The 20,999-nt window shown below is 25.2% G+C and overlaps 1 protein-coding gene across 6 annotated transcripts in view; it reads left to right on the top strand.

Annotated features, from left to right (window-relative positions):
• The window catches only part of LOC107438257 (uncharacterized), a 56,169-nt gene that overhangs the window by 27,263 nt on the left and 7,907 nt on the right, over positions 1-20,999 (top strand). For 4 of the 6 annotated variants that reach the window (XM_071179529.2, XM_071179524.2, XM_071179531.2 and 1 more), the window contains 22 exons: positions 949-988; positions 2,967-3,014; positions 4,239-4,315; positions 5,611-5,705; positions 5,790-5,920; positions 6,991-7,106; positions 8,309-8,330; positions 9,316-9,585; positions 10,433-10,509; positions 11,411-11,505; positions 12,332-12,465; positions 12,911-12,984; positions 13,080-13,098; positions 13,632-13,679; positions 14,527-14,603; positions 16,768-16,862; positions 16,975-17,108; positions 18,333-18,388; positions 19,076-19,142; positions 19,893-20,026; positions 20,493-20,655; positions 20,737-20,883. In XM_071179529.2, the coding sequence (XP_071035630.2) occupies positions 949-988; positions 2,967-3,014; positions 4,239-4,315; positions 5,611-5,705; positions 5,790-5,920; positions 6,991-7,106; positions 8,309-8,330; positions 9,316-9,585; positions 10,433-10,509; positions 11,411-11,505; positions 12,332-12,465; positions 12,911-12,984; positions 13,080-13,098; positions 13,632-13,679; positions 14,527-14,603; positions 16,768-16,862; positions 16,975-17,108; positions 18,333-18,388; positions 19,076-19,142; positions 19,893-20,026; positions 20,493-20,655; positions 20,737-20,883 (2,119 nt within the window). The remainder of the gene's footprint in view (positions 1-948; positions 989-2,966; positions 3,015-4,238; positions 4,316-5,610; positions 5,706-5,789; positions 5,921-6,990; positions 7,107-8,308; positions 8,331-9,315; positions 9,586-10,432; positions 10,510-11,410; positions 11,506-12,331; positions 12,466-12,910; positions 12,985-13,079; positions 13,099-13,631; positions 13,680-14,526; positions 14,604-16,767; positions 16,863-16,974; positions 17,109-18,332; positions 18,389-19,075; positions 19,143-19,892; positions 20,027-20,492; positions 20,656-20,736; positions 20,884-20,999) is intronic. The other 2 variants (XM_071179530.2, XM_071179525.2) reach the window with 1 other exon arrangement.

Below are 20,999 nucleotides of genomic sequence, written 5' to 3'. Positions count from 1 at the left end.
AATAAGTTGCAAAGTAGTTTGCTATAATCATATGTCTGTATACCATTTGGTACATTACATTGTTAATGAATATACACTTTAATTTTTATAACAAAAACATCATCACGAGAAATATATAAATGAGTTTATTATGTCAGGTATTATGAAAATATCAGGTAAAATGAAAATAGTAAAAGAAAATGTTATGTATGTGGCTAATGTGCAATTATTTTGCATTTGTATGGCTATTGCTATTTTTAATAAAACCTTACTATGAATACAAATTAAGTGCTTATCAAGCTTACTAATAATTAAGTAGCTTAAAAATAATTAATAATGTTATTATTCATATTTGACTCTCACTTTTATTGTAACAATCTTTAGTTGATGATCTAAGATTTCAAATCTTAAGTGTCGAAAAATGTATTTGTAATCTAGATTATAATTCGTTCTGATATTAATTAAATTGGATCGATTAAATGATGACTTTTTACCATAAAGTTCTTCCAGCATTTTAAATTTATTGCGCAATTTTTATGTACATTATTTCATGTGTTCAAAAACTTATATGATCTAAATGTAAGAAAAAAATGAATGGTGTTTAAATTTCTATAATTTTATGTAATTTGTCAGATGTATATGGTTATTCCTTGATATTACAATTTTCATTATTTAAGCAATAATTATGATGATTTACTTTCCTTTTGGTATACTTTCCTTGTGGTGTGGTTTTATTTTTATTAGTTTTTTATATTTATTTTGGTGTGGCTTTCTTTATTTTAGTGTAGTTTTTGTTATTTTGGTATGGATATTTTCCTTTCTATTTTTCATGTTGTCAATTTCTCCTGATATATTTTACTTAAAATATCTTTATTGTATGGCTTTAAAAGGAATAAAAATAATAATTTTAACATTGTTTGTTCATCCAAATTCTAAGTTAATTAATCATTGAATTCTTATATTTTACAGCCTGAACTGGATGATATATATAAGATAAGTTCGATTGAAGGTAAGGTTTCAGTAGTAATTCTTGGAAATTCTTTAAAATTTGTGAAATTTTATTTACTTTTCCAAATTTGATTTAAGTGTTTTTATCTTTTCTCAGTTTATGGTTGAATATTCCGAAACAATATGCACATCAAACCATTGTAGACCATTCTAATTTTCTGTTTCTTTTTTTTTTCAAGTAAAATATTAAGTTTAAATATTTGTTAAATTTGAAATTATTTTAGGTTTGAATAAGTTTGAGTATTTCAATTTTTTCATTAGTTTCCTTAAAAATATCCATACTTTTGTCTTCCATAAGTATTTAGTACATGTTTTTTCCCCCTTTTGTATGCTAATTTAGCTATAAAAGTTGTGAGAGTCAAATATTTGCATTAAAGATACTTATAGACAAAAGTTTCTCAATAAAATATGTATTAATTAGCTTGTGATTGATATTTTAAACAACGCATCACAGATTATGAAAATCTTTAAACATAATATTATTGAACAACAATTTTAAGAGTTAATTTAAATCCAATCAACATATGTTGTGAAATTCAGTTAGGTTGTTTTAAACCTGTGGCTATGCCCATGGTTATGGTGAAGTTAAAGCCTTAATTTTTTTTTTAATTAAAGAGACAAATTCCATGATGAGAAATCCCCTCTTTTAAAATAAGTTTAATTTTGTCATTTTTATATGCTTTATAATTTATTAATAATGCTTTTGTACTAATAAGCAAATATTTTTGCATGTGAATAGATTTTTCTTTAAACTAGTTTCTTTTCCTTTCATAAGTTTGTAATATTAAAACTGATAATGCAGTTAGAATTTTTTAAACAAAAACTTCAATATAGTTATTCCTAATATATTTTTGATGGCAGTTTACAATAATATCTTATTTAAAAGAATGAATAATATATAATTGCATTAACACATTTGTTTAAAATGAGATTGTATTTAAGTAAAAAATGAATAAAAATTGCCCATGTTAGAAATAATGTATATTTTCCATTTAAAACAAGTAATTTGAATAAGATTAAATTCATTGACATTATTCTACTTGTTTTGGAAAAACTAATTTATTTTTGCATTTAAAATGCATTGTTTAGTTAGGTTATGATGCGGTGTTTTCATCTCAGAAAAAAAAAATGGGTGAGAATTTCTCACCCTTTCTCAAAAACGGGGTGAGATTTCAAAAAGTTAAGTGAGATTTCAAAAATTAAAAAGAAAAAAAAAAACACCAAGAGACTTGAAAAAAAAATCATTTCTTTAATCATAATGCATTTTTAACATCTTCTAATTTTTAAAGCATTGAATATTTTTGCAGCATCATCATATGGAAAATGTTCTACATCTACTTTTTCATCAGTTATTCTCATTAGGTTGCTCAAATGCGTATTTGTTTCGTTTTGATTGTTTCTACCCACATTTGTTTCATTTTCATTTGTCCGTTTCGGAGTAGAAGATATTGGCTTTACAAGGTATTTGTCCATCTTACATGAAGAAACCTTGCCTACGGTAAACACGTGGTTGCAGAGAAATGCGTTCTGAAAGAGGTTCCGTGGTTCGGAAGGATGGTGTTCTGTTGTTCTTAAAGGTTCTGAACAATACTGGTGAATAGGGAAGCTAGATAATGGGGCAGATGTTGAATATAATAAAAGATCCAGGAAGAAAAGTGAAACGGATTTTATTCTAAATGGCGCAAATGAGAAATTTTTTTCAAAATGCGAGAAATTTGCGAATTTTGAAATTGGTTTATAGAATGCGCGAATTTCTCGCGGTTATAATTTTTTAATGCGAGAACATAAAAAAATATGCGAGATTCTCGCGCTGTAGTGAAAACACTGTGATGTAATTGTTTTTTGTTTTATTAGTTCGTAGAATTTAAGTTATATAAATATATTATCTTTCTTCCTGTAAATATAATAATGCAAATAACAAAAAATATAGATGTACATTTCTTTATTTTGTTTAATTGATGGACACTTTTTCTTTATAGAAGAAGAGGCAGCAAGTGAAAAGACAAAATTAAAGGAATTTCCTCTAGGTAGGCATTTAATGTATCATTGCTTTTCATTGCCTTTTTGTATTTATTTTCCTGCTCCTATTTTGCTTGATGCATATTTTTGTTGTTGATAAAAATGCATTTTTAACATTAGTTTTTAAAGTTAATATTAAACGATCAGATTATTTTCCTAATGCTTTTATTTGTTAAAGTGTTACTGATCAGTTGCTTTCTACCTTGTCACCATTTGTTACTGAAACAATCTTAAAACGATTTTCGTAAATTCAAAACGATAGTTAATGAAATTTTCAACCCCATGTAATTGACCCTTAAATCAGAGTTACTTTGTAGCTAATTGTTTGAGTAACTTTTGTACAACAGACTATAAATTAAAAACTTATTGTTTTTAAATTTTCCTTTCTTTTTTTTTTTGCTGCAAATAAATTGGCATAAGTTAAATGATAGCTCTTAAATTACTGTCAAACTATAGATAATTAAAACAATGTTACTGGGACCGCAAACCTCTTTTTTCCCTATTATTTCGGTACCCCTCTTTTTTCTGTTATTTCACATTTTTTCCAGTTTTGTATTATGTTTTGCGATCATCTCCATGTTTGATTTACTGTTTTATTTCACCTATCAAAGATGAAAGTTTTCTAGTGCTACCTCTTAATTAATTACACATTTTTTTAATAAAAAAACAAAAATTTGGGTTTTAACCTAGTAATTTGAAGTATGTATTGTTTTCATAGGGGAGATTATTAAAACTTAACCATTAATTAAAAAGACATTAAAACTTAATTTAAAAATTCTAAATTTTCAATTTAAGAAATCATTAACAAAGCTTTTATAAAATATTGTTCTGAGCAATTTGGATAAAGAAACTGGATTCACAAGATTTGATTTCTATTTTGTAATGTACCTTTGAAATAACTTATTACTGTCATAAGTGATGCTATACAATCAAGAGAAATATCTGATTCAGAAATAGCTGTCCTGTTTGTTGCAAGTATACTCCACGTTTGTTTGAAATATCTGATGCTCTCTGTTTTTTTTTTATTATTTAAGATTTAAATATTAAAATTCTTTCATAAATTACATAAGTTTCCTTTCTGAAAGAATGTCTCTAAAAATAGAATTAACTGAAAGAGAAGATGGTATGCACCCTGTCATGATCTGTTTTTAGGGCATATAAGTAAGCAGCTAATGTGAATACCTTTAATACATTCCTATGTTTTAATTTATTTTATTTCTTTTTCTTCCTAGTTGTAACTGCACTAAACAATGCTTCCAAGGAATTGTTAATTGACGTTCATTTTCTCTTATTTTTGGATAGTGCAGATGTAAGTATTTATGTTTGTGTATGAACAAAATAATAAATACATTTGTGTAAAAGTTTGAAGGTATCATTAATTACGTCCATTATTGTTTAGATGTTAAGTTTATAAGTAGTTTTATTCAAATAATTTATGCCATTTTTTAAAAATTAGACATCCAATAAACATTTTATTTGCTCAAGTCTAGATAATTTTACATTTTCATCTTAAAATATTAACAATGGTAAGTATTAATTTTCCAGCAAATAATCCACGATAATTCAGGCCATGCCCTTTACAAAATTAAATTTTCTAATGCAGTTTTCACCAAGTTTTAAACTTGGTAAATGATTTTTTCTCAAAGCCATTTTTTTAAATGTATAACTAATATTGCATTTTTTTTAAATTTTTATGACCCAAAAATTTATATGCATAAAAATAAATCTTTTTGTGCAGATTATTGGCAAAAATTAATTTAAAAGGTTTAGGAAAACTACAGCAAAAAAAAAAAAAAAAAAATGTAATTTAACCTTTCTTCTTCAATTGTTTAACAGCCCCTAAGCAGAGCCTTGTCTTTCTCAAGTAACTTTTCAGTAACAAAACTTTTGTTAAAAATTGGAGAACTTTTGTTACAAAAGTTCTCAAATTTTTGGTCTTTGAAGTATTCAGGTCATTTTTAAGACAGTCTATCTATGCCTAGGTCTGCCACTAGGTTGAGTTCCTTTAGGCATACGTAAAAAAAATTCTTTTATTTTAAAGTTTGAAAAAATTTGACTGGAAAGCAATGAGAAATACTAACTGTAATATCAGGACAAAAATCTGGATAGAAAAGTTACTTGTTATGTTAAATTTGGTAATGTTGTAAAATCATGGAAATTGAAAAAAAGAAACTGTTGAAATTTTATTTAAGTTTATTTTTTTATATACAAAATGTTAAATATGCTTAATGTATAAAATCAAATATCTTGAACACATATCTTTGTCATTTTCAATTTTATTAATAAAAGTAAGTTTGTTTTGATTTCTTTATGAAAGTGCTCTCCGTAATCTGTAATGTAATTACTCTTACTGTTTTCGTATTTCAATCTAAAAAATGGCATACAGTATTTTCACTGTATAAAAATAATCTCTGAGAATAGTTTCTATTTATAAAAAGTTATCCTATTAATTCTATGTTATTCTTGATATTCGTGTTATTCTATGGTATTCTTGTTGTTATTATCCTATTAATTATTGGTTGCTTATCATGTAGTATTTGTAATTTGTAGAACAACATTTAGCAGGATTCTAATTTCCTTAAGAAAATTTTTTTTTGTTTCTAGGATGAGGAAATAAAAAATAACATTTTGGACTTCAATGGCTTTACATTTGATACAGATACTGAAGAATATGATGAAAGAAATGAATTTTTGCAAAGGTAATTTATTTATTTCTAAATAATAAATTTTTAATACATATATGTTATAATCTGACTTCTAAGGTAATTACTTTTTTTTTAAAGGATGTCATTTAAAATTGTGAGTGATGTGGCTCGATCGTTTTCTTTAGAAATATTGAATTCTAAAGAGGAAACTATCAAAAATATATTAGGATTTCTGCAAAAGCCGGCTGAAAGTTATCTTAGAATTTCAAGTAAGAATACTATAATTTATTTGATTAATGCTTTATAAAATGCTTTACATCAGGAATTTGTATGCAGAAAATTTGAAGTTAATCTGAAACAACATTTTGCAATCACGCTTTAGACCCTTTGTTATACTGCTTTACAAAAAATTAATCGAGACAGATTCATTTAAATAATGTGTGTATGTGTATATATATATATATAGTGTTAGTTATTAAATAAATTTTTTTTTTGTAATTTCATTTTACATTAATTATATCTAATATTAATATGTCATAAAATTCCTATGAAAGTTTTTAAGTACTTTCAGATAGAAAAAAAAATTTTCTATTAACTTTTAATTTACATTTAATATTTGTTTAATGTGGATTTTTTTAAAAATCTAAAAAATGCCTCATTTTTAAAAAAAGTAATGTTAAAGTAAAAATTTAATTTTTGTTATTAAAATATCTGGTATTTATTTGCTAAGTTAGTTATTTATCAATAAGAAATAATTTAGTCAGAGGAATTTTTTTTTATCAATTAAGTTGAAGAAACTTAAGTCTCATGTCAACCTTATCCATCTTTTGTGAAAGAAACTGTAGCTTCTTAGTATTTTTCCCCTTGTTTTAAGAATTTGTTCAGTTTTAAAAAAATTTAATTTCTGTCTTTTGTGCATTAATTTCTGAGTATGCCAATAACAGTTGATTATAAGGTTACTCTATTTTTGTTAAGAATTTAAACACAAGAGTAAGAAGTCAGTTTAGCAAATTTTATTAACCTTTTTGTCGTTTTATGTACAAAATTAAGATAATTAACAAATTGGTGTATTTTTATTAACGAAAACATTAATTGATTGCTTTAACACTTTAAATATTAATTATCAGAGTCTATAACAATGCAAAATTTCTAATTCAATCCAAATAGATTTTTTTTTTTAAATTTACTAAAATATAGCGCGTCAGCTCAGCTTCATAACATATTGGTTATGTTATAAAACTTTTTGATCTTGTTTTTTTTTGTTTTTTTTTTCCCCTTCATGATTTATATGTTTATACATTTTTTATTTAAATGTCTGATTTGTTTTTGTTTTTTTAAGGCAATGTACCTTTAAGCTTGTCTGATGTAGAATTGGATGATATTGATGGCTTTTCAGATTCTGATGAATCCATTACTTGTGAAGTAGTTGAGAAAAAGGTTGAATGCATTGACTTGGTATGAAGTTTCATTTTGTTATTTCTGCCTTTCAGTGTAATGATTTCAATATGAGATTTTTAAGTATCATAAATGATAACACTAGCAATACTTTTATCGCATGTCATATCAAACATTATCTAATATCAGACAATTTCTGTTTTAGGGAGGCCAAATTATAGAATTTTTGCACTATTTATAATTTACAGCATGTATTTCCCAATTAGATTTGTACTTTAAAGCTACTGTAACTAATTTAGAAAGGATATATAGTAACAAAATCACAATACAAGTCAATAAAGGAACAACTTACAGCTATAAAATTCAATGTTACGACATATCTTGACCCTCAGGTAGCATATGGTTTATGCCTTCTTGCACCTTTGAGTCAAATTTCGAATTTTATATCAGAATTTTATTGTAATTTTTTTATTTGTAAATTTTTCTATAGGATTCTAAATTTTTCTATAGGATTAACATTAGAGCCATATTTTTTTTTACTCAGAAGTTTTTAGGGAGCATGGATTAGTTCAAGTGTTGTCAATATAAGTTTTAAATCCTTTTTTAGGGTCTTTATTAATACAAATCTTTGCTATTCCATCCCTTTTTCATTGTTTATTTTCCTCTAAAACTTAGTTTCTAAATTTATTTTTTTTTGTAAACATTTCTAATTTAGTTTAGGTTAATTAGCTACTATTTTTTGTGGCACTTTCAAAAAACTATTGAACATGACCTTTAAATATACCCTTACAAAAACCTCATCCACCAACATGTGGGGTTTAATTACATCTAAACTAGCATTTCTGCCAATTTTTAAATTTATTCAAATTATTTTTTTCTTATCAGACTTTTTTCATGTGAGTTTTATGGCTATAAATAGAATTTCGAAAGATAAAATTTTATTTTATAATTTAAATTTTCATAATAGAATTTGCTTTTTTTAAACAAGTAACCTTAGATGAGTTTGACTGTTTCTACTTTTTGTTTTTCTATTTTTATGTTCAAGTAATAATCATAAGTAGTAATAATAAAAATAGTTTTTTTTTTTTTATGAAAAAATGTGTATTTAGGAATAACTTAAGTTTAAATAAATAAATGAAAAATTTTCCAAAAAATTTATTTCATTAAAAGTGTTAAATACTGCAAATAGACATTTTTTGTATTATTTTGATTTAATTGAAATCAAATGGATATTTTATTCATTTTTTTTCTTCTCTTTTTAGATATCATCTGGAGAAGACAGTGGTATGTCTGTTTATTGTTATTTTCATGTTCCTAAATTGTATATTTCTTTTAATTTTTTCAGTAAAGTTATTTTGTTATAGGAAAATGAGCTAATTTTCTCTATTCACATCACAATTAGGGAATGTATTTCCATAACTTGTCTCAAAAGATTTTTGTTGTCACTGAGTAATGGGTATAGGAAAGGGAAGTGCATATTTAAAATCTTTTATTCATATGTTTATCCATATTCTAAATTTTTTTTTAGGAAAGATGAAGTGGTGTATTAATAAGTTATTCGTGGAGGGGGAGAAAAACTGATTTTTGCTTTCATTCATTGAATAAATTTTTTTTCTAATTTTTTCTTTACTTTTCAAATTGTTTTTAATTTTTCCAGATTTTGGTTCTAAAAATGTTAATAGTTATGTGATAAAAGGGATTAGCTGCACATTTTTTTTCTTTATTTTAAGGTTTTCGACATTTTTTATTTTTTTATCAATTTGATTTAAATGACCAATTACAAATTTTATCATAACATTAAACCTGCAAGGTAGAGGACTCATCAACTAATTAACATTTTTTAATGCAAGCTTTAAAATGTCCTAGAGAGGAAATACTCTCAAATTTTCATTTGTTATATTTTGTTATATTGGTTTATTTGAATTTACCTTTTAGTTTTATGTTTGATTTAAAAACCTTTATTTAAAATTCAGTTTTTACTAGAAAAACAATTACTTTAATTTTTATATTTATTATTTATTAAAATGTCATTTAGCAAACTTGTGAATTTGCTAAATGATGAGGGAGCAATAGATAAAAAAATTTTTGATTTTTTTTTTAAGCTGCTAATGATCAATTTTACTCATATTGCATAATAATTGAAATAATAATAGTAATTCACATTGGTTAATAATTGTAATGATTTATTACATTGTGTGCATATTTTCCCCCATTTTTTATGTAATTCTATCTTCATGGTACAAAACTAACATATTATTATTATTATCAGATGATGAGAAGCCTAACAAAGTAAGATCACCTAAGAAAGCTGTAGTTCCAAATCCGAAACAACCTAGTACTCAACCTACTCCAACTTCATCTTTGTCTACACCAGCACCATCTAAACCATCCCCATCAATTCCATCCCCATCAATTCCTTCCCCATCAGTTGCATCAGTAGTTACAAACATTCCTTCAGCTGCTCCCACTCAGTCTATGGATACTGATTCTTCATCCGATTCGCAGTCTGGAAATCGAACTTTAAGAAACTTCGAAACAAGTAATTAAATTTCTATCTATTCATTGTATGTTCATATAATCAAAAATAACTTTTATTTATTAAAATAAAATGAAATATTTAAATTTGGAAGGTTATAGACACCTAGAAAATTGAATTGAATTAGAATTGAGTGAGTCCAGTTTAGAAGCATTTTTAAGATATAATGAGGATGTCATGGGATATAAAATTACGTGTTTAAGAGCATGAATGTTCAATATCAGGCTGTCACTGTAATTTACTCAACCTGTTATTACTTACTCTATTTTTTAATACACAATTTATTTAGGTGGTTCTAAAATATGTTTTTTTCTATTATCTACCTACAATGGTTTCCATTTGTTTTTTATTGTAAAAATGTAATTTTAAAAGTTAAAGTTGCGTTGGGCGATATAATCCAAAATATTTTTTGCAAAAATTTTTAGTTTTAGTAAATTATCAATCCAACTTTATTTTTTAATCATTGATAATTTTGTAATTTTTTTTAAAAGAGAGCTAATGGGAGAATAAATTTTCTTTTGTCCAGAAAAAAAAAGTATTGCCTGCAAAGAAAGAGAATGAGCTTTCAGAAACAATGCTTTGGAATGAAATAAAATTATACCATTCTAGTGTTAAATTTTTATTAACACTAAATTAAGTATTATGATAAAAATTTAATTTAGTCTATTATTTTATAGAATAGCAAAAAAATATTAATATAAGAAAATAATTTATTCACTCATAGACTTTTATAAATAAAAAAAATTTGATATATTTTTTGTTATCTGTGAATATTTATTATTATTATTTTGTCTCAGTTTTTCATGTACAATTAATTGTAATTTTAAAAAATTGTATTTTCTTTTTATAGTTTGCAAAATAGTAAACACTCATCCTCATGAATATCTTGTTGATATTTTTGATCTCCTCTACTTAAAGAAACATGAAGTAAGTTTATATTTTTATATTAATTTCATTTTCTGTTATTCTTTATTTGACTCTAAAGCAGGACATAAAATTTCAGCTCTAAAGTAGAATCTTCTAGAAATTTTGCTCGCCAAGATGTTAACATACAAGGATGAATAAAACCAAAAAATTTTTGAAAATGAATTAGCAATCGACATTTCTGAAGAAAATGTTGGTTGCTAAAAAAGCACTGATATTTAAGTAAAAGTTTCAATGTTATCCATATGTTGTTAAATTTAAAAAAAATATTGTGAAAGGAAGACATCAGAAACGTTTCCAGATGTTTAAAACTTCATATTTGTATATTGCTGCTTCTTGACACTAAAACAGGATTTCAAACACAACATTTGATGGATCAAATCTTAATCACCGACTGTTGTGTGTGGCCAGATATATTTTAAATACTTAAAAAATATCTTATGTTTAAAAGAAGCTATAGTCAGCTCTTATTTCCTTTATAAACTTCTTTATAAAGACGTGCAATAAGTTTCCTTAAAATTATATTTAATAAAAATATTTGTTCCATAGAAAAATTTATAATATTGTAGAAACTGTATGAACTGTAGAAAACTGGCCAAAAACATTCCCTTTTCTCCGAGTTTCTGTACTCCGTACATGTCTAGCAAATGTGTTGAATTTGTAAAAAATAATCATATCATTGCAGACTTTAGTAGAGCTTAGAATTCTGCCTTTTTTAATAAATATTATTATAGATATTAAAGTTCATATATATTTGTTCACACATCCATTTTTAAAAGATATATTTTATTTGTTTCATATATATTTTGTAATTTATTTGTATTATTTTGCCTTACTAAACTTTATATTTCAAATAGCATAAGTATTATTAAGTAGTAACATAAATTGAACTTTCTGTTTCTAGCCTAGCACTCTGCGTAAAGATATTCTTGACTTTAGTGGATTTACATTTGAAAAAGGTTCGGCAGAATATGTAAAACGGAAACAATTATTGGATCGGTATGATAAATATAATTTTTTGCTATTAAAACATATGGTTTTCTAAAAAGTGCTTAGCTCACAAACATTTGACAATTATAATTAATGCTACCTCAGCTCAATTTCTGATCATTTAGACTTCTTTAACATTTTTAAAAAAAAATAGATGTGATTGTTAAAAATAATCGGTTTAAATACACTGATATTTTTGATTTATGCTGTTAACTTATTATTTTCCTAACATGTTAAAAACATTTTTTTTCTTCAGAAAAATTAAATTAATGAAACTTCAATGTATTAAAGAAAGCTCGTAAAAAAAGTAACTCAATATCTTTAGATGTTCTTTTTACTTAAAGAATACTTTTTTGTCTTAACTGTCATGAGAAATACTTTTATCAGGGTATCTGGAAATGATGAAAGATTAAATAGTCTAAAAATAGTAATTTGTATTCAGTTTTGATAAATTTTTTTTGTGATTTTCTTTCTTTTCTTTTTTTTTTTTTTTTTTTTTTGCACTTGCTATTTTTAATGAATTTTTTTTATTAAATTCCTTTCTGTTTCTAAGCCGGGGAAAAGTTGGACAAATTTAATTTTCCTCCATGGTTACAAAGCTATAGTTTTGTCAAAAGAAAATCTTTCCTTTGTATAAACCTGATCATTGGTTAAGCTAATTTATTTTTACTCTCTTACGATTCAAATTGTAAAGAGCCAACAAGAGAACATTTTTATTTCGTTTGATACTTTGAAGTAATGTTGTTGAAAAATGTCATGTGCATAAAAGATTTTTGTTAATTCTGTTTACATGTATTTTCTTAATAGTATAAGTAAACTTAAAAAAATATTTCAGTATGCTATACAATTCTGTTCGACGAATATACAACACTTTGATCCACAATACTACTGAAGTAAAGGTATTTTCAAAGCCAACCATGATTGCTGAAATATTTCAGTTCCTCTTCAAGCTACCTGATCATGATACAAGTAAGTAGTAATTTACATTAAGTACTTGTTATTGCTTAACAAGCTGAGTTTAGACTTGCTTAGCTGTTATTTTGCATATCTCTTTTCATCGGAAATTGATGTACAATTTTTTGCCAGAACTTGTCTTCGGGCTTAATACTAAGAAGGTTGTGTTCATCTGTTATAAATGTAGACACCTAGTCCTTAGGGATCTAAATTTCTCTAAAGCACTTCACTTAAATAAAATAAAAGTATTTTGTATTGTATATTATGTAATTCTTTTCTTTAAGAATTGTTCTTGTAATGCTTATTAAAAAAAAATCATCCTTTTTATTTTTTAATCTGCTATCCAGGAAAAAGCTAACCTGATAGTGTTACCAAAGCTACATATTTATTTTATATATATCATTCTTTAATCTAACATTCTGTAAAAGAAAGTTATTTCTTAATTTATCTCAACATCTAGGTGTCCGGCCAGCCCCATCAACCAAGCCTGCTGCGAAACCTGTTGTACCAGCTGTAGGAAAAAGTGCACCAGTTGTAAGTTTTTGTTAATATTGCGGTAAAATTAATTTAATTTTGATTTTATTAATTATAATTATGGTTTCTGATGTTATGAATTTTACTCATTTCAGGGCATTGCTCCACCTCCTGGTAAATATATGTTTATTTAACTCTTAATATCTAATCTTATGTATATTTATTTGTTTATATATATATCTACCACTCAAAGCTCTAATAAAATTTTTATTCAAGCTTTGTTCATGTTCAAAGATAAAAAGCAAATGTGTCGATTAGATTGCAAATGAAAAATAAATTAATTTATATGAGGAAACAAAAAAAAATTAATAATTCGAAATGCATATTATGTATACGAACTACATGTTTAATAAGTTTTTAAAGTATCCTTATTCAAATAATAATGAAACAAAATTGGTGTAATTGAAATATGTCTATTTAATAGCAGATCATTTTAATATAAACCTTTATAAAATTAAATTGGTGGCTAGAAGAAAATGCAATATTGATTCTACAAACCAATTGGTTATCAGTTAAGCAAATGTTAAATCTGAAAAATAGGAAATATTTGTGGTTCTTTGATGGGAAATTGAAGTTTCTTAATATCTGAGAGTTGCAAATAGATAAAGATATGTTGTGTAATAAGTTAAATAGCTATTTTCTTTCAGGTATTCCTGCAATAAATCAAAATGGAAAACTGAGTGACCTTAAACGAGGTTGGTTCTTTTTTGTTTAAGCTTTATTAATTTTAATGCAATGTCTTTAGTTTATATTTTTGCAGTATTATATTTATTATGACAGTATTTGCAGTATTATATTTATATTTTGCAGTATTATATTTATTATGACAATAAAATTGATACTTTAATTTATTTAAAAATCTCATCGTTAAGAATTAAGTTGTGAGTAAAATAAATAGTTTTTTTTTATTTGATTCAATTATAATTCTAATGAGTGTTTTTAGAGCGTTTGCATCATTGTCCAGTATTGTCTTTTTAAACTCAAAAATTAGCATTGTTGCTTAAAAATTTATTGTTCTCATTCATATTTTCACACCAGAATATTATTAAACATTTTTCTAAAAATTGTTTAAGTGTAATAAAAAAGGTGTATAAAAATAAATCTATGAAATAGTTCTTGCATTATGAGAATTCCGAACAGTTGCAGATTTTCTTTTAATTTTAAAGATTTGTCATAAAATGTTTTCTAATAGTTTGGAAGCACTTTTAAATCTGAGAAGAGCTGAAAATTATGATACATCCAAAATGCCAAGTTTAAGACTCAAGAGCTCTTCAATACATGGGAATTTTTGATAATAAAATTTCTGTAATTTATAAAATTTGAATAAAATTGTATGTTGTTCTCTTAAATCTTAACTTTTATGGAAATGTTATATACCCTTTCATCTGTAATCATTTGCACTCAATTGAAGAATTGTTAAAATTTATCGCATTAGATTAAAAATCTTTTGCATACTTCATTGTATGTTATGACCTCTTAAACATTGAACTTTGTTAGAAAAAATTAAATGCATTTTAATTTAGTTTGGTGTGGTTTTTGTAGTGTTCCAAAGAGTTGCTTGTTTTCCTTGTGAATATCTGATCGATGTCCATAAACTACTGTTCATGACTGACTGTGATGTAAGTATTATGAGATATTTTTGATGCAAATTTTATCTATAATAAAAATGGATATTTAAATAATAAACAATTTAAGTATGTATCAAATCACTATTGAATACATAGAAAATATTACTCTTTAGTATACTGTAATTTTATTTGTTGTCAAGTCTTCATATGGAAGAAAAAAATATGTGTATGTATACCTAGGAATTTTTGTTTATGTATTCAAAGTAAATGCATTTTAAGCATAAATATTTTGTAAAATTATGCATTCTTGTTTTTAGATCACAAAAATATCTGTGTGGAAAAAAAACTTGTCAACATTTTAAAAGCATTTTATTATACTTCACTTTATAAATTTTTTTTGATATAAGATGTATGACCTATAGTTTCCTACTAGTTTTGAAAAGATTTTTGTAATTATTGAGACATTTTTTAGTAAAATAGACAAATACAGGTCAAGTTAAAAATTAGGACTGGCAATATCCTTTGATTAGATTGATCAAACTGAAAATATACCAGGATGACCATAAAACAGGCATTTTATCGATCTGGGAAAATTATAAAATTTTATCAATATGAAAAAATCAAAGAAATTTAGTCAAGTCAGGAAATTTTATTTAGCTACCCACAAAGTCTGGGAAAATGAATTAATTTGAGTTTGTGGAGTAGCAAGTATAAGTGTTTTGCAATATATTTTATGAATAAAAATAAGGCAGATTTAAAAAAATAATAATCCTTTGAGTGTTAGAGTCTGTTCTTTCTCTTTCATTTGTCCTAAGTTTTTGAGTTGTAAGAAAAATATTGCTTTCCCACATGTAAAGGATAATTCACAACTAAATAGAGAAAGTGGGTACCGGACCAGTTTTCTAAGCTGGAAGCAACTATACTTATTTTCATCTTTAACTTATTAGTAGAAAACCTTTGTTTCTATTGAAAAAAATTTGGAGCTGTAAATAATTTTTGAAACCTTAACAGTTATTTTTTAAAGAATAATAAAATATTGAAGTCTTGATGATAAATAGTAAATATAAATCTGTTGAGTGTTTGGTGGAGTTGATTGCCTGTGATGTACATACCTGTCGAGTTTTCTGTTTTTTTAAACAAAGTTTCCCATATTTTACGATTATCTCCCATTTACTCGTATATTCTTGAATCTCTGTTGTATTTTTTTTAAGAAATTTAAAAAATAAAAATTTACAAATATTTTACTCCAATGGAAGAATATTTTAATCATTTTCTCAAGTGTAATATTGGAATTTTGTGTTAAGTAAGCAATCCTGTTACAGTTAGTTTGGCAAGGAGGCTAGGTTCATGAAGATTAAGGCTCCACAGTTTCAAAACAAACAGCATGATAATGCATTATAGTTGTCCCTGCATACAGTACATTCCTGATAAAGAAAGGTCTAAAATAGAGTGAACTTAAGGCTGCCGCTTAAGGATAAATGAGAAACTAAATTCTAATATCTTGTATACAGTGATGGAATTTAAGTGAAATGTGCAATGAATTGTTTCTTAAATTTTTTTATATTTCTGCATGTAGGTACTTAAAAACATGCAAATTATTAAAAAAAAAAAAAAAAGGTTTACTTTCTTAAACTTGACAAACTTTAAAATTGTTTATGTAATCAGTTTTGTATTGTGATAAGAAATCTGTAACAATGTTTTATAATGTATTTACTCTTTACTTAAATAGTCACTTTACTGATCAAGTTTGTGGATTTTTCTTCTCCATCCTGATCGAGGATACTTATTTAATGCTGGAATATTTTACATTTAAGATCGAAAACACTTATGTTTAAAAAAGGAAAAGTTTTTCTTTCCGATTTTGTTTCACATCCCTAAAAAAAACACCTATATATTCACTTTGATTTTTGATAAAAACCTAGACTGCAACAAAAAATTAAAAAGTTATTTAAGTTTTCTCTGTTGTGTTTATTTAGTCTGATGGCCATCGACGAAGCGAAAGACTAGAAATTTTTGAATTTTCAGGTACTAATTGATATAATTTGCTTTCATGAAGTCTTAGTTACATTTCCATTATAGTGTATTTCTCATTGCTTATTATTTTTTAAATTATTTTAAAAAAATTGAGCATACTTGCCTTTGAATGATTTAATGTTAATATTGAAACCTAGAGAATCAATTCAATTCTACAACTATGTACTTTATTTTGTTTTAGCCAAAAGTTATTCGACAAAATATATTTGCTTTTAAAGGATTTAAATTTGGCCCGGAGTCACAGGAATTTCAGCAAAGAAAAATGTACTTAGAATAGTAAGTATTTTAACAATGTTGGAATTTTCTACAAACCTTTTTTTTTAATAAGTAATTTTAATGAAATAATATTTTTAACCTCTTATGTTATTTCATTTTGCCTTTTTTTTAGCTTAACATTCCATAGTCTAAGAAAAATATCTAGTGTTCTTACAACTAGATCAGTAGATCTTAGAAATTCTACTAAGCATGAGCTTGCAACTCATTTAACTCAAGTGCTGGCAGAATATTGCAATACTTTTACAGGTATCCCATATTTATTTATTATTAATTGTTCAGTGTTTCAATTAAATAAAATTAATGAGTAAAAAGACATTAAATGCATAATTGATGAAATTTGGTGGTTTAAACACAATGTTATAAATAATACTATTTTTAAATTATTAAAAAAAATATATTTATGTGTATGAAATGATTATGTTGTTCGTCTAATGTGAGTTTTACTTTTGTTAATATTAATGTTATTCTTAATTTAATGCTAATGAAATAGCAATACTAGGTTGAAATCTGTTCTGTTACATACCGAGATAAAGTGTGCGAACAGTTCTTTATTCATATGCTTTAATTTTATTTGAATAAATATTAGATTTCAAAACCTTAATATGCAATAAACTTCTAAATTGACGAACTTTTTACTTTGGTAATTCATAACTTTAAAGGAGTTACTTTTTTATAATTATTATTCTCTAAAAAAATGGGTATGTTTTAACACTTTAAAGAAAATTGTATCCTTTAAAAAAAATTATTATTTTTTTTTTTTAAATGGCTATGATAACACCTTTTGTACTTGCATATATACTTCATTATTCATAAATAAGCTCAAAGGTCAAGAAAACTGAGATGGGCACAGTCGGCCTTGGCCCTCTTAATGGGCTGTCGCGCCACTGAGTTAGTTAGTTATTCATAAATAAAATAAGCTTAAATTTTGCTTTTAACTCTTATTTTATTTTCAACTGACTCTGGTACTTCATCCCTGCTTACTATTGCTCCACCTTTATAATTGACTACCCCCTGAACTGCTTATGCATTTCTTAGATATGGTCTCTTATTTCACAATAATCTTAATTTTATACTAGCTTATATTCTTTAAATTTTATAATGCTTATTTTAAATTCATCTAGTTACATAAAAAAATTATGACATGATAGGAGATTATTTTAATCACAGCTGCAGAATTTAGATTTAATTCAATTGTTTTTGCACTAACCTTTAGAAAAAATAATACTGTGCATTAAATATTATTTAAAAAATTTAAAACACTGAAGGTTTATTTAATTTAGATCTCTTCTGGGATTGTATGGTTATTTGTAAGAAAACTTGTAATTTTTTTTTCTTACTCTCATTACATGCATGTATCTCTATATTTAAAAATGAATTCCAGAACGGCATTTGATATAGTTATTCTTGTCTTAATCTCATTACAATTCAAATAGAGGGAGATTCAAAATATTTTTCCTTCTTGTATTTCAGACGCAGAAGTACCTGAAATAAATGCAACTAATCAAACAACTCCATCTTCCACAGTGGTATGTGTGTAAAAATAAAAAATTACTTTTTGATTTAGTCTGAATATATTATTTTTAAATTAGGAATCTTAATTATATATTTATTACAAAGGTGAATTAGATTTAAAACTCTCATTTTAACATTTCTGTGAGTTTCAACATATATGCTTTATATAATTATTTCTATCTGTTGTTTAATTTCAGTCATTTGATTGATATAAAAATTATATTTTTCAATCCAGAATTTATTAGGAGAAAGAATAAGTAATAAATTTTAAAAACCAAAAAATTAAAAAGTTGTTAATAAATTTCTTTTTTTAATGCTCTTTTTGAGTGTACTTAAAATAATATTTTTTTAAATAAAAGTATGGATTTTAAAACAAACTTTTTGGTAGTATTTTTAAATAACAAATGTATGTTAATATTTTAAATAATAAATTATTCATTATTTATAAATATAATTTTGTAAAATCCTAAATTAATTCCATTAATGAGTTGTTCAGCAATTTGTATTAAAGAATTAACATTAACAATGTAAGTATTAAATAAATTAAATTTTGAAAAATTTAGCATTAAATATTTAATAGCTTAATTGCTATTTACATTTTTATTGATATTTTTATCAATACTCTAAATTAAAATTTATATTTATTTAAATAAATTTTGTTTATTGCTTAGAATTTATTGTAAGTATTTTTTTTTCTTCAGACTTCTAGTTCTTCAAAAGCAGTGGAATCTATTGTTGTCACTCCTACTCTTGATCCATCTTTAGCAAGTAAGTGCAGTTTATAGTTGATATTTTAAGTGATTCCGTTCACCCGCTATAAGGTATCAAATATGTCAAAAACCGTGGAAGATACTCGAAATTTAGTTATACTTCAGTGCGGGTGTGTGGGGGGGGGGGATTTTATGCCAGTAGACAAAATTAAAAACAACTTTTTAATATATATGTATCTAAATTCTTTTCCTTTGTTATTTATAGCTGAAAAGAAAAAGTGTAACATTATGCTCTTGCTTTTCCTTGATACTAGTGATCTAAAGCAAAAAATATATAAATACAATCAAACTAAAATCTAATGATTCAAAAAACCTGAAACATGAAACAGAATTGAGATTTTTTTTTTATGAAAATGTCTATAACTTAGAGGTTAAAACAATTGAGATCTGCTGATTTTCTCTTCAATGCTATTAATATTTAGCTTCACTAATATTCATTGTTATTTCTGCATCAGTTTGTTTTTCTTTAACTGCACTTGTTTTTTCAAAGACTTTGTTAGTGTGCTTAATGAGGTAAAATAAATGTTTAGCTTATCAAAGAAACAGCAAGAAATTTTTTTTTCCTTTTTGATTACTAAAAAGGTTTTGGAAAATAATTGGATGTGGGACTTTGCATTGTATATTGATTCATTATCTAAAATAATGCTTAATAATACTCAACAACATTATCGTTATGAATTTTAAGTGATAATCTAATTTAATTAATTGAACATCAATTTTTGAAATTTCATTTTGTTCTAAAAATTAGATCCACCAGCTGAAACTCCAACTTCCTCCACAGTTCAAAGCAAATCAACTCCCTCAGGACAGAAATCAGCTCCATCTAAATCTAAAAATGTAACTCCATCAAAAACTCAGCCAGCTGCCTCTCCTTTACCAATAGTGAGTCGAAAAATTACTTTTTTTTTTGCTGATAGAGTATCTACTTCTATATTTTGCCCTTTTATTTCTCTTGGATTTTTTTTTCTATTAATATGTCTTTTGAAAATAAAAATTCAAATTAATGGATTAATGAAATAAACGTTTTATTGGTCTTTAAAATTATAATAAAAATACATTCTGAAGCTTCATCTCTAATAGGAATGAAATTATAGAATGAAGAATAGTTTCATTGTAATAGTTAACCATTTTTACTTTCTAATTTTAGCTAACCAAACATAGCAGAATATTAATTGTGTATAATTTCACAAAATGATTATGTATGAATTCAAGTATACTGATAATGTATAACAGAAAATTTAAAGCTGATGATTATGGTTTTAAAAAATTATTTCACTTAAAATCAGTTATTAAATTGTGTTATTTTTACCCTCTAATCATTGTTTATTCATGTATCACTTCTCTTAAGTCCATTGTAGACGCCCGTTCTGTACCTCAAACTAAACGGAAAAGAAAAAGCAATACTGTATCAAAAATAATAACTGAGAAATCACAGCCTGATCTCAATCAATTTGCTGACATCAACTTGCCTGAAGTTGAAAAGTATCGTCAACTGTATGGACAGAGTATATGTAAGTTTTGAACTTTCTTTTTTAATTAGCATATCTTTTGAAAGAATCAAATAGTTTTCAACTGTACTTTTCAATTTTCAGATAATCCCAATCTTCCCACAATAACTGGAATTACTACATTCAGTGCAACTGGTATTCCTCAAACATTTCCAATGGCTCAGCCTATGTCATTCCCCATTATGCAGGTCCAGCCTAGTCAAGTAATAGGAGTACCGGTTATTAGTCAAGGTAGAATAATTTTAGTTATTATTTGTTATAAAAGTTTACAAAATAATTATTTCGAAACATTACATTTCAAAACAAACATTATTTCGAAACATTACATTACATTTCAAAACAAAATT

This window comes from Parasteatoda tepidariorum, chromosome 1 (assembly GCF_982258835.1).
Source record: "Parasteatoda tepidariorum strain Cologne lab strain chromosome 1, Ptep-v5.0, whole genome shotgun sequence".
NCBI lineage: Eukaryota > Metazoa > Arthropoda > Arachnida > Araneae > Theridiidae > Parasteatoda > Parasteatoda tepidariorum.
This window is presented reverse-complemented; position numbering and strand designations above follow the sequence as displayed.